Here is a 13,637-nt window from a genome sequence, read left to right on the forward strand (position 1 = left end):
GCTCAGAATCCTGTGTTGTACTTCGCAGGAGCTGGTAGATGCCACAGATTTCCCTTTGCTTTCATGGTCATGAAATGCTTGCCTTCCCTCAGACAGAGATAAAGGCTCTTTTTGTGTTTTAAAGAGCACCTTAAAGTGCCTCAGGAAGGAAGGTGTTATGCAAACACAAAATACTGCTATGTGGCAGACAGCAGCATTGTACAGACTAAGAGTCAAACATTTTATTCCAAATCAAGGCTCTGTGATTTTACTGCAGCAAAAATCTTTGCACATGTGTTGTAATTTGAGAGAGTACCTATAAGGTCAGAGTGACAGTGAATGCCGTTCGTACTGTTGGAACTGTATACCTCTCAGTATTCACTGGCAGTACAGGTGTTTTTTTAAAATGGTGAATAGTGAGATCGCTTGTTTTGTAGGCAGAACATACATGGACTGCATCCCTTGGAGACAGCATGTTACTGGTGCAGTGCTGCTTCCTGCCCATGACAACTTTGCTAGAGTAGAAGGCTTAGTAAGTTCTATGTGGTGTTGCAAGTTGTGCTCGCCTCACATTTCATTGACAGGTGTGAAGTTTGGATGACCTTTTGGAAAATGAATTGTAAAACGCACCGACCCATCAGCTCTTGAAGGATGGCCAATGGGACTAATCAAGAGGTGTCAAAGGAGAGCCTGGTTTAGTAACAGTTGTAGGTCTTGGGGTGCAAAGGATGAAGCAAGGTACTAATGATGCAGAGAGAATATGTTGGATTCCTGGTCCTGGAAGATGGCAGGAGAATAGAAGGAAAGAGTATGATTGAAGTCTCTAAATTTCATAGATTGGATATCATCAGTTCATGTCTTAGCTAAGAATCAAAGAGCTGACACTAAGCATACAGTAAACGGCTTACTCTTCCCAAGTCGTCATTGTTTTCCAGGAACAGTACAAAACTAAAACTTCAAATTAAATTAATTTAACTTTCAATTAATTAATTTAATTTTCATTAAATGCAGTGGTTGGCTGCCTGTTCAACAGTCGGAAGCTTAAAGTTCCTGTATGGTCAAATTGATATTGTTATACGACTGTTGGAGCAGAATGCTATAAAGTGAATAAAGTACTGGCACAGTGCCCACTTTGATCAACAGGATTTCTTCGGATTGCTGTTTGTGACTGTAGGGTTTATCAGTATGGTACTGCTTGTTTCTGTGTCTCATTGTTTTACCATAAAATAGAGGACAAACCCATGCCAAAAGCACTGTCCAGCATATGCTAAGCTTGAAAGTAAGTGTGAATTTTAAGGACATCTGCTCAGTTTTTTTTTCAGATGAGTTATATTAGTTATACTAATTTAATCCAATGCATTATAGGGTAGTTTGCTTTTTCCCCCCCCTTCTTTCTAAAGTTAAAATCATCATGTTGAGAACCTTTCCATGTATTACTTTCTGTTAAAGTGTTTAACAATAATTGAAAGTAGTGTTTTCATAAAACTTCAAAAGGAGATGTTAACCAGAATTTGATTTCATGGACAGACGTTCTCTTCTAGGTTATATGATGGTTCTGCAGATTTTCCTGTAATGCCAGTTGATTAAGCATACTCTTTTTCTGTTTTCTCCAGCTGACTTAGCGCACTTAATGGACAGAACCTATGAAAGAAAGCTGCCTGTCAGCTCTTTGACAATAGCCCGGGTAAGGAAATAAATCCCAATCATAAAGTGATGGAAATGACAGTGGAATGCTTATGAAATCAAGTGAGCTAGAGGGGATAAATGATATCACCTCTGCTGGAAGTTCTGGGTTCATTAATGTCTTGTTATACTGTTAAATTGCTGTGTAAAGCTGTTTTATTATTGCTTTGTACTCATTAGTTAGTACATGGACTGTAGGGTCTTCAAAACAGAAAGAGGTTTTTTTTTTTTTTCCTCAGTAAAATCAGGTCTCACTGTTCCTGGGCTATGTATTTCCGTAATATGTTCCCTGCCTTCCTGTGGTTTCTGTCTTAGTGAGAGATTTAACACCCCCTCAGGCACTTTATAAGAACCCAGGCTGCTAAAGGAACGCAGTGAATTAGCATACTGCCTGTCTGCGTGCATCTTCCCCCACTACCAGGCTCCTTTCAGAGTGAGGCAGAGGTGAATACGTTTTTGTGGTGGTTTGACCCCAGCTGGGAACTAAGCCCCACACAGCCGCTCGCTCACTCCCCCCTGGTGAGATGGGGGAGAGAATTGGAAGAGTAAAAATGAGAAAGCTTGTGGGTTGAGATAAAGACAGTTTAATAAGTAAAGGAAAAGCTGTGCACGCAAGCAAAGTAAAACAAGGAGTTCATTCACTCCTTCCCATCGGCAGGCAAGTGTTCAGCCATCTCCAAGAAAGCAGGGCTCCAATCAAACGTAACAGTTTTGGGAAGACAGACGCCATCACTCCGAATGTCCCCCACTTCCTTCTTCCCCCAGCTTTACATGCTGAGCATGACATCATATATATGGTATGGAATATCCCTTTGGTCAGTTGGGGTCAGCTGTCCCAGCTGTGTCCCCTCCCAGCTTCTTGTGCACCCCCAGCCTACTCGCTGGTGGGGTGGTGTGAGAGGCAGAAAAGGCCTTGACTTTATGTAAGCGCTGCTCAGCAGTAACGAAAACATCCCTGTATTGTCGACACTGTTTCCAGCACAAATCCAAAACATAGCCTATACTAGCTGCTATGAAGAAAATGAACTCCATCCCAGCCAAAGCCAGCACAATTTTGCCTCTATAGTTTTCTTTCCTTGCCTCAACAGGCTGAGGCAGGACAAATGCTGGTGTGGGATAAGTGAAGCCATTATTTTTACTGGAATTAGTAACCAGTTCCATCCTCTGGATGGGTTAATCTGGGGAGGGGGGGTGAAAGCAGAGATGTGAGATGTGCTTTTAAGTTCCGTATGTAAGTGAGTGTTTGTACTGAAGAAGTAGAATAAATACATCACTTGTTTTTTAAAAAAAAAAAAAAATTTCAATCTTCAAAGTTATCCAAAAAAGCTGAGTCACCACCTTGGTACCTCAGTAACACCACTAATTAGGATCATTGGCACCACTAACTGAGGAGTCACAGAACATTTTACACAGTTACAAGATCAAGCATTTATACAGATCAGGCATTCCTGATTGTTGCTTCTGAGACAGTATCCACAGGGGAAATGGGTGTTCCTCTCCCTTAAAAATTACTTAATCAGCTTTAGTCTTTTCCTTCATGTTTCTGCTTTGGGTTGACCTCTTCCCTGGAGAAGTGGCATTTCCAGATTGTCAGACAGTCCCAATTTCTAATACCTCGAGCTCACATCAGATTCTTATTTTCTAAAATGTAACTAAAGCATACAGGCATGCTATTGCCACACTCAAAAGATGAGACCTACATGTATGCAGCATGCAAAGAGAGTTGAGAATCTGGAGAGCAAGTACCAGTCAGCTGAAACTATTATTTTTAGCTTATGCTTAGGATAAAGAGAAGTACTGACCTTGAGAACATGTTGTTTATATATTCTGAGCTAAAGGTATTATATTGGGAAGAGTGTTCTAGCATCTTTATGCTTATGTTAGTAAAACCTACAGGAAAACAGGATTCACTGTTACTATAAGACAAAGTCTGGTTGAAAACTTGGCTTTTATTTAAATAGTTGATAGCACTGGGAATACTGGAAGATCGTTTGGAGTAGACAAGGTTTTAAATGAGGGGAAAATTGTGCTTTATGGCATGTGGGGTCATTTTTTTCTTACTGTTCTTTATATGTGTGGTGAAATACAAAATGCTGTTTCCCTTGTCCTTCAGAATTTATAGTATGAATAGACACAACGGGCAAATGTTAGGGAGAAGAATACTTTTTAGAAAGAGAAATAAGGCATGTCAAGACTCACTCAGAATTGGACGGAAAAAGTAAGGAACTGAATATTCTCAAATTAAAGGATTTGATTAAAGAGCAAAAAATTCAGAGGGGAGCAGCAAAAATACAGGGTACTGAGCTATATGGACATAATTCTCAGATGGTCACCATGGTTTCAATGTGCATAACGTTTCTTAGAGGTGAGGAGGGGAGTTGTCTCGGTTTAAAAAGAGTTGACTTTTACCAGTCTAGAAGAAACCTGAGTAGGAACAAGCAAAGACCTCCAGTACTGTCAGACACCTAAATATGCCAAACAAATGTATTTTGTTTATTGAAGCGGCATTTTCTTCTATTATGTTTTGTGAGTGCTCCCTCTGAAGCTTTTATTTCTTATTTTTTTAATCAGTTTGTTGACAACATTTCTTCAAGAGAGGAAGTGGATCAAGCCGAATATTACCTTTACAAGTAAGCATCTTTTCCCCCCAACGTGAACTTTGAGACATACAACTAAATACCATGAAGTCTTGCCCTTTTAAGACTCTGACCCTTTCTGGCTTACTGGCTTTGATTTTTCTTTTTCAAAATATGTGCATCTACTTGCCTTACAACTCATAGCTAAGGGCCTTCTTGGTAACTTCTCTTTGTTATGGCTACCCTCCTTCTGGACCTCTGGCATTGACTCCTGTCAAGCGTGTTAGTCTGAGCCACTGAACAGCTAATACAACCTCCAGCTATGATTTACATTAGAGATGCTGAACTTAACAAGAAATTGTGTTTGTTTATAGAGTTTTTCCTTCTGATACTTTTTTGCTCTCAAGTCATAATTTAACTAAATTGTCTATATGCATATTTGAATGTAGTGTAGGACTTGAGGAAGTTTGTTTTCTTAGAATGAACAGAAAGGAGAACGGGCATGCTGTGGTAATGATCAAGTCAGCAAGGCTAAATGAAGTACAGTTTTGGGTTTTATCCCCTTAGTACTTTATGTTCCCCAGATAAGCTGTGTAGTTCACCTTATGCATGGGTTGTTAGGGTTTTCTGCAACTATTTTTGTGTTGAGTGACGTGTATTAGGTACCTCTTCTGCTGGAGTCAGGTTGAATGCTTGCTTGCTTCAGGTCAGTACATCTCAATATGGACTTTAAAAGGGCAGTAATTCTTGCTGATCACTAAAATAAATTAGTTCTTTTACAGATGGTTGCACACACATTTTGAGAGCTAGGTTTCCTGATGAAGGTAGCTCATCCTGTCAAAGTGCATGAGAGAGCATCTTTACAAATAATGTCAGGTTGTTATTTGTGAATAATGATGATTGTTATTTTAATGAAGACTTTTACTGGGTGGCTGTTTTAAGTATATGCGTAGTTGTAACTGCATGACTGCATTGGACTTCAGGTCTCTGATTCTCTGGTACTACTTGGGGTGGTGTCTGAACCTCAGAGCTTCAAGATGGAAATAAGAGAAACCCATTTTGCTAATACTAGCAATATCATGTAATGAAAAAATAAAAGGCCGAAGAAGAATCTTTCACAGATGGGGGGGGTTAGTGGAGCTTTCATTCCTTCTGATCAAGATTTCATTAGTCCTGTCAGAATCTGTGGTCAGAAATCAGTTTTCCATCCTGTGACAGGTGAGGTGCAAACAGGAGAAAGTAAAGCCAGTTTAAGGCAAGCCCTCATTTTTGTTTTACGGATGTGCTGTTAGTACCTTTTGCTAATGTTCTTGAAGATTGTAACATACATTGTGCCACACAGACTTAAGGTCTCTCTGATGGAGTCAGGCCCTGTTAGGGTAAGGGATGCCAAGAGACTTATGAACACCCTGTCACCAAGAGGACAGTGTGGTAGTTTAATTGCTGAGTCTCAAAATGGTACAGATAAAATCCAGATAGTCAGTGACATGTTCATACATAATGTATCTTATGGGTTCTTTCTTCTTGAAAACGAGGTTCAGAGAGAGTGACAAAAAACGTTCCGTAGTAAGAGGGGTAGAATAAGAACGGGAATATCTAACATGTATATATCTTCCCCACTCTTCATCTGTGCCTGGTTAGTACATCAGTTTAAAATATGGGGTTTTTATCATTAAGAACACATTCTAAAGGAGAGATTTGCAGTTCAGAAATAACTACACTTATTTACTGTTTCTCTAGGAAATAATTCTTCTGTGGCTGGTGAGAGTATAGTTATGTGCACATCAAATATGATCATTTGTAATTGATACAAATTTTAGTAGTCTGTGTGGAGAGAATAGACTGGTGTCACATGGCTTGTCAGACATGCTTTGGTTGGAATTTTTTTTGTGTGTGTCCCTGTAATGCTGCTTTGTTTTGGTGTTGGAAAACGCCTAGTCTTTTGGTGATGTTAGAATCAGTTTTCCAGGAGACTTCATCCAGCATGATCCATGAAACTATTCTCAAAATGCGTTTATATGCAGGTAGTGAAACAGTGTAGAGAGGTCTGTAATTCATGTGAAAATGTAAAAATCCCAATTATAACATCAGCTTCCCTTTCAAATGAAAATAAGTATGTTAGCTTCAGGAAATAGGTGGTTGGTATCCACAAGGCCCCTTTTATTGTGCTTTACATTTTGCACTTAGGCTGGAGTTCACATGAAGGACATGTTTATAAAGATACTTCTTTGTAGCTGGGAGGATGTTTGACAGAGAAAAAGTTCTGCAAAAGTGGCCACACCATGAGACATAAAGGAGGTGGTAGAGAGGGAGAGTTACAAAATAGAGAAGCTTTGACAAGAACACTCTTTTTCTGGCTTAATGAGAAACAGTTCAGAGCACATTTTTTGTACTTTATGCAAGGAGAGTAAGCTTCTAAAAAAGAGAAAGGCAGTATCAGCAAAAAGCTTTTTATATTTCTAAAGTATACAAATCCGTTGTGAGCAAATGGCATGTACATGGCCTGGTAAATTGGCTGTTACGTACATTTGCCTGAACATAAATAAACAGAACGGTCCCAGTGTCCTGTGTTTTTCCCCTTAACTGCTTGTAGAGTGTAAGGGGGAGATTTTGATGTCTCTCCCCAATGTTGGGTGCCTCTGGCAATCTGAGGTGAAGGGTAGTCGGTTCCAAGGACCCTACAAAGTTGGAAGATGTTCCTGGTACAAAAGGGGCAAACTTTGCCTGTGGGAAGAATCAGAGGGAAGTAAATGGCATTTCCGTGCTTGCTTGTGTGGGGTTTTCCTGAAGATGGGAGTGCCAGAGCTTGTGATTGTAAGCTTTGTAGACTGGAGACTTCCCGTGTAGTGTGTCAGGACGAACATAGTTTCAAAAAATAGTATTCTGGATCATTACCATAATGCATTTAGGGTCCTGAAATACAATATACGTGTTATATTTAGACGTGTTTCAACTTTCCATCCTTTTAAAGCAGTGGATCTCCAGCCATACTGTCTCCACAGAGGATCTTGAGCTCTCAAGAATAGCTGTGGGGAAACTGCTATGCTACATTGTGGAGCATGTCAGTAAGATGGTAAAGGCCGTTTTGAGGCATGATGTCATCTGCTTTCAGTGCTCCTCTTTTTGTTCTCTTCTGAATACCTCCCCCCCTCCATTAACTGTCAGACTTAAAAAAATCCTTTCATCTCCTAGGATCCCAGCAGAAATTCTAATCAGAATGCAGAGGACTTTTCAGCCAGATCAAAGATCTGCAGTTCGCCTTACTTTGTCCTGTCTCACTGAGATGTCACCGTTTCTCACGTCAGGGTGTTTTTTGTATGATAGAAACATTAGCATAATGAGAGAGGTTTTGTGGTGAGGTAACTCTGGTGATTCTGTATGTAGGTTTTATGCCACCAAAGATTTTCAATGTGTTTGAAAGCAATTGTGGAAGTTTTATGTTGAGATTCCTCAGGAGGATTTTTAACTGCATTAAACACATGATCCACTTTGTAGGAAAAAAGTATACACTCTGTCTGTAAAACATAAATGTTTGTGTGTACATGTGCTCTGCAAATTCTTGCACAATCCACCTAGATATTTTCATTGCCTTTTCTTGATTGATAATTGCTTTTTTGGAACTGAGTTATTTCTGCAGATTGCAGGATTTACTACCTGGGGTCAGTACTTGATTATAATCACAATGCAGGACAATAGCAAACTATTAGAAGTTATTCTTACGTATGCTGTTATATCTTTCATGGTAGCAAGTTACTGTTTTGAGGCCTGATATCAGCCATTAAATCATTTTGGGACTATAGTGATCTCCATAAACATGAAATTATGCTTGTTCCTTATAATGCCAGTGTATCAGTAGTTAGTCCAACATCACATGCAAAATAAGTTTCATCTGCACTGTCTATATCTGCATGTGTGTTCTGTGGGTGCAGAAGTTGCTGGTTTTGATACTTTCATGCCAATCAAGCAGTTTAACATATGAAAACATTCAGTTACTCTAAAGTGTTGCTTGTAATAAATAGTCACAACGGACCAAAAAAAATATTTTACTCCTGAAATATACTTTGCATGGCATTCATTCCCACTAATACGGTATTTTGTTTCTGTATATAAATCTACAGGATGCAGTGAATACCATTAACCTGTTCCAGAAGAAATAGAAAAAGGAGAAGAGGTGTAGACACAATCCTGCAACATATTTAATTCTTCCTTTGAGATGTTTTCATTGTCCTAAGGCTGTAACTGACATAGACTACATCAGTTCATGAGGTCTTGGCTTTTGCTCCCTCCAGAGAAATATGTGGGTGAAAAAAAAAAAAGATACAGAAATGAATCAGAAATATCTGCCTGTTATTCACGTTATACTGCAGTTATGTTTTGAAATTATATTGAGAAGTGGTGGAAGCATCTTGAGAGAAAAATACACTTCATAGCCAGAATGGTATGTTTTACCAGTTTGGACAGCTGCCTCAGCTGAGCAGTCCAAAATAACTTAATTTGCAAAAGATCTGGACTGCCCTTTGGCAGGTTGGGAGACACAAGGAAGGGAAGCACCAGAGAAATTTACCTCATTAGAATGCTGCAGTAATTTGCACGTGAATGACAGAAGTCCCTGTGTTTAATGCTGTTGCATTTTGGTAGCCAGTGTGTGATGCTGCTTCATGGGAAGAACTGTTGGTCACTATCCAAGCCAGTGCTGTCAGATATAAGTATTCTGGTCTTAGAGACTCCACTGTTCTTTTGTCTCTATCATTCACTCATACCTGCACAGAGGAGCACATGTGCTTACTCCTCCTGTCATCTTTCATGGTTTCTCTGTTGTCATTATCTGTCCATAGTTTGTCAGAGTCTGAGCTATAGGAATCCTTGGAGAAGATAACTAGCAACTACGTTTCAGAACCCAGAGCCAAATTTCAGCAAGCCTAATCCTGTAACCATATCTCATTTGAGTAGGTGTGCTCAGTCAGTGTAACTGTGCTGTAAAGTCGGGGAGAACCCAATAAAGGTATAACGCTGAAAAGCATTCAGAAAGATCTCTTCCTGTAGCATTGGTGTTTTCAGTCATCTGCTTTTCATAGTTGATCTGTCCTTTTGTATGCGCTTTCCTTTAAGCTTGGCAGAAACTGGACAAGAATTTTCTAGGCACTGCATGTGAAAGCAGAAGTTGGAAGGTTTTCCTTCAATACTAATCTTTCTTTTTTTCATGTTGCCAACACTAAAGTGTTTGGATTTTAAAAACCTTTCTATTTAAAGCAAGGGGAAAAAAAAGATTCTTCTGCAAACAATGCATACATCAACCTTAGGGGGCAGCCCCCCCCCCCCCCCCCCCCCCCAATATTTCTGGAGTAGATAGAAAGATAAAGCCAGTCAGATTCAGAAATGGAAAGAACTGACTCGGTCCACATCCCATGTAGACATATTTTTCATTTAGTATTGGGAGAAAGGATTTCACTACCACTCTTGCAAGAAAAGAATATTAGCAGAATTTTCATGTCTTACAACCAACAGCTTTCTTGCCAACAGCATTTATCAGAACATGTTTTGCATTTAAAACTTGTCAACTACAGGAAATCTTGGTTTTATTTGGTGATATTAACAGATTCTCAAGATTTCAGGATTTTAGTATTTGTAGGTGCCAGTTTTTATTTGTGTTTTATTAAGAAGAGGTAAGCATGTATTCCTGCTGTTTTCAGTCACAAGTTACTCATTGGTGAGCTGAACTAAACATAACATGGGAGAATAAGGAATATATTAGGATTGCAGCTGTAGAAGGGGCAACAGTCACTAAAAATTCTGTTTCAGTTGCTGAGCTAGTAACTTTCTCTAGTCTGTGGTATCCTGCTGGTAAAATTAGCTGTAAAATATATGTCTCTTGAGGAGAAAAAGATACTTAATGCAAGTTGTTGAATTCAGGGATTTTTTTTGTAAGCAGTATATTTCAAATATAAATTCTGTTAATTTTTTGTTAGCTTTAAGTTTCTGAGTCATACTGCTGGGTAACACTGGATTGTGTTGTGAGCAAAAGTGGGGGTAGCCATTCAAATGAAAACATTAGGTCATTTTAACTTCATCTATCTTCACACATCAAGTATAAAAACCCAAAATAGTCTAAAAATGGGAGAGCATTTATGCTATAGTTTGGGAAATACAGGTTTTTGTGCTACTGCAACCAGCATGTACTCAAAATGCTGAACAGTTTAAATGTCACAAGACAGAAGAGTAAGTACATAGTCAAAAGACTTCCAGATCAGGCAGAAAATTTCTTAGGAATGCCAGTGGTTGTGATTATTTTACTGTAATCAGTAATAAAGAGAGAGTAAAGGCAATTTATGAGGTAAGTTATGGTGTTGATTTGTTGCCATTAGCAATGGTTTTCTATGGGGTGAATCAGGGTGTTTATGGCTTAGATGGACTGTCCAAGCAACTGTGGATGAGCTTCTGATAAGATGAGGACAAATATTTTATTGAAAATGGATTTTTAAGAACAGGATGAGTATTTAGGGCTTGGACATGGTTTTGATTTTATCAGTTTTATTTTGGAAAAATGTAAGTTAGGAGCTGGATGGGAAAGATATGCAGAAAGTAATGTTGGCTCTCTAGTGTCCTGATGTTGGGTATAGGAGTTGCATAGCCTGCCACAGCTGTTACGTTGAAAATACATCTTGGGTTGAATGTACATGTTGTAAAGCTGATCCACTTACCTGGGTTTACTCCAGATTTTCTGTTTTGATTGTTTTCTCTTATTTGTGACTAAAAGTAGTGCTTGTAAGAAAGTGGGACTGGAGATCCACCAACAATGTGAAATGTTTTGAAACATTCCAGGCCCTATTACACTGTAGGTTAGCATGGAAAGGGGTTTGTGTCTATCTGTCTTTATACTGATGGTTTTTTTTTTTTTTTTTTTCCTTTACAATGTTTGAAGAAAAGTTTCTCCAGGAGACTTAATATGAGTGCTGATAATACCTATGCAAGCAGTTTCATGACACTGTTAGTTTCCTACCATGGAAACAGTATCAGCTCTGGCAGGGTGTGCAGAAGCAGAGCTGGAACCAAAGCATCTCTCTGACATTCCACTGCGTGAGAATTCCCACTCTACAACACCTTTATTAAGAAGATTGTCGGTATGGTTGAATGATGGCAAGTTATGGCTGGTTTTATAGTGTAGACTGATGGAGGGAAGGACAAAGGCACTAAAATATTTTTTCCTGTGTTACCTCAGCCAACATATGAAATACAAGGCTTCTGCATTTTCAGTGAGAACTTACGTTCATTTTACTGTTTACAAGGAAAAATCCATATGATCTTAATTTTAAACAAATCATTGTTGTATATAGGCTTGTCTTGTTCCACAGGGCATGTAAGATGAACACAGTCTGACCAACCATATAAAAAAGGCCTACATCATCTTATTGGACTTCCTAGTAGTCAAGAAAAGTGTTCTGTGCTTTGTTGGTATCAGTGAAGACATGCTACTGGATCATATTACTAAGTTGAATATCTTATGTGTTGTGCTCTGATAATATCTGTGGTTTTGATGCATGTTGCTGCATAGTATGTAGTTACAGGTAGCAAATGTGATGCAGGTTCCAGAAGGTGAAAGCCTTTGGAAATGGAAAGAACATTAAGATGACCATGATAAAGGATGAAATAATGCACCACAGGTATAGATCTGTTCTTCTTCTGTTCTATTATATACAGTTATAGATGAAATGCTTATAACAAAATCAAAATTATTATGACATGGAGGAGAGTGACCTACTTTAGCATACGTCTTTCTTTAGCTTATAAATGACTGGCAGTGTTAATTTTCAAATAGCTGGCTGTTTTTTAGTTACAGAAGTGGATGTTTATGCTTTTGTAGGACTGAAAATGTTTGGGCAACAACCAGTTACTGAGCATTTAGAAAGTTGTCTGATTATATCCATCAGGCCACAGATTTCTTTTTGGTCCCAGTAATAAAGAAATTTGAAGAGCCAGCTTATGTTGCTTGATTCCAGTCGTTCATTTTTTCTGAGTACTTCCATCTTCTTCAGAAATGTTCAAAAACATTAGAGTGCAGAACAAAACCGAAAATAAGCAGGTATATTTACACAACTTGTATGGCTGCTTATTTCTGCATATACATCTGTGCCTGTGAAAGTGTTCTACTCCCTAAGGAGAGACGAAGCTTGTATTGCAAGCAGACCCACAAAACAATGCTTTGCTGTGATAGAATAGAGATACTAATAAGCAAAGGTCGTAGTTTAACGTTTTCCTGGGGTGATTTTGGATGTTATTACTCTCTCTCTTTGTTTTCCAGAAGTGGGAATGTAAGATGCTCAGTAGGAAAGTGAAAAAAAAAAAAAAAAACCAACCCCAAACAGTTATTCAGGGTGCTTACTTTTGGGTTTTTCTTTGTTTGTTTGTTCATTGTTGTTGTTTTAATGCTGCTTTAATAGTGAGTTATTTTTAAAGCTGCATGCTGGAGATAACACATGTATACTGTCTGCTGGAATAAGGCCAGCTGCATTTTCAGTGCTTCTCTGTACCAAGCACTCCAGTCACTCTGCTCAGCTACCTGTGAGTGTTCCTTCTGGCAGAGTCCCTGTTACCTCTTTTTTCTATTCCTGTCCTTCCTTGGTAAATCTTTGGTTCCTCGGCAGAATAATCCATTCCTTAGTCTTTTTTTTTTTGGGGGGGGGGGGGAGGGGGGGGGGGGGGTGTAGGAAGGAATGGGGCAGGGGAAGCCTAGATAGAAGCCCAAGCCCCTCCTATCAGTTGATGATATCCCCTTACCTATTTCCTAAAATCCTGGTGTGTCCCCCCTTCTCTCTGAAGGAGAACATCCCCAGGCTTTTCAGCTGCTTCCCTGTCTTCCCTTTGCTACATCAGTTTGAAAGCCTGAGGGGCTCTGTTAAATGTGGAGTTCGTCATTTCAGGAATAACGCTGTGGCAGCTCTCAGCAGTTGATTTTCATCTTCACCACCCTGACAGCTTTTGTGGGATGCTGGGCTGCTCATCCTTGAAAGGTGCTGGAGTTGTCCTTGCCTCCCAGCTTTAGTCTAATTAATGATCCATGCACATATGCGGTGTGCCAGATCCTCAGCGAATTGAGACAGGTCCCTGGTAGCTGGGGGAACCATGTGTTGTGTCTTTGGACCAGGTGATGATTTGACCCAGGATCTAGTTCAGGGAGCATTTTAAACAGCCAGCAAAGAATGCTTTCTTGGGTTTGTTGCTAAAATTGGAAAGGGGTATACAAGAGAGCAGCTGGTAGAAACTCCTGTTTTCTCAGCTGTAAATGTAGGCATAGTAAACATTCCTTCTTTCTCTTGCTGAAAAATGAACAGGGATTTTGATTCCCCCCCCTCCTCCCATCCTCCCCACTTTCACTGTAGAGCTTGTCAAGCTGAAAGTGCATGG

The 13,637-nt window shown here is 39.4% G+C and overlaps 1 protein-coding gene across 4 annotated transcripts in view; it reads left to right on the forward strand.

Moving 5' to 3' along the window:
• The window catches only part of MRPS27 (mitochondrial ribosomal protein S27), a 47,879-nt gene that overhangs the window by 6,039 nt on the left and 28,203 nt on the right, over positions 1–13,637 (forward strand). For 3 of the 4 annotated variants that reach the window (XM_075725991.1, XM_075725992.1, XM_075725993.1), the window contains 2 exons: positions 1,593–1,663; positions 4,234–4,292. In XM_075725991.1, the coding sequence (XP_075582106.1) occupies positions 1,593–1,663; positions 4,234–4,292 (130 nt within the window). Of the gene's footprint in view, positions 1–1,592; positions 1,664–4,233; positions 4,293–11,844; positions 11,897–13,637 lie in introns of those variants that run through there. The other variant, XM_075725994.1, reaches the window with a different exon arrangement.

Source organism: Pelecanus crispus, chromosome Z (genome assembly GCF_030463565.1).
Source record: "Pelecanus crispus isolate bPelCri1 chromosome Z, bPelCri1.pri, whole genome shotgun sequence".
Classification (NCBI taxonomy): Eukaryota; Metazoa; Chordata; class Aves; order Pelecaniformes; family Pelecanidae; genus Pelecanus; species Pelecanus crispus.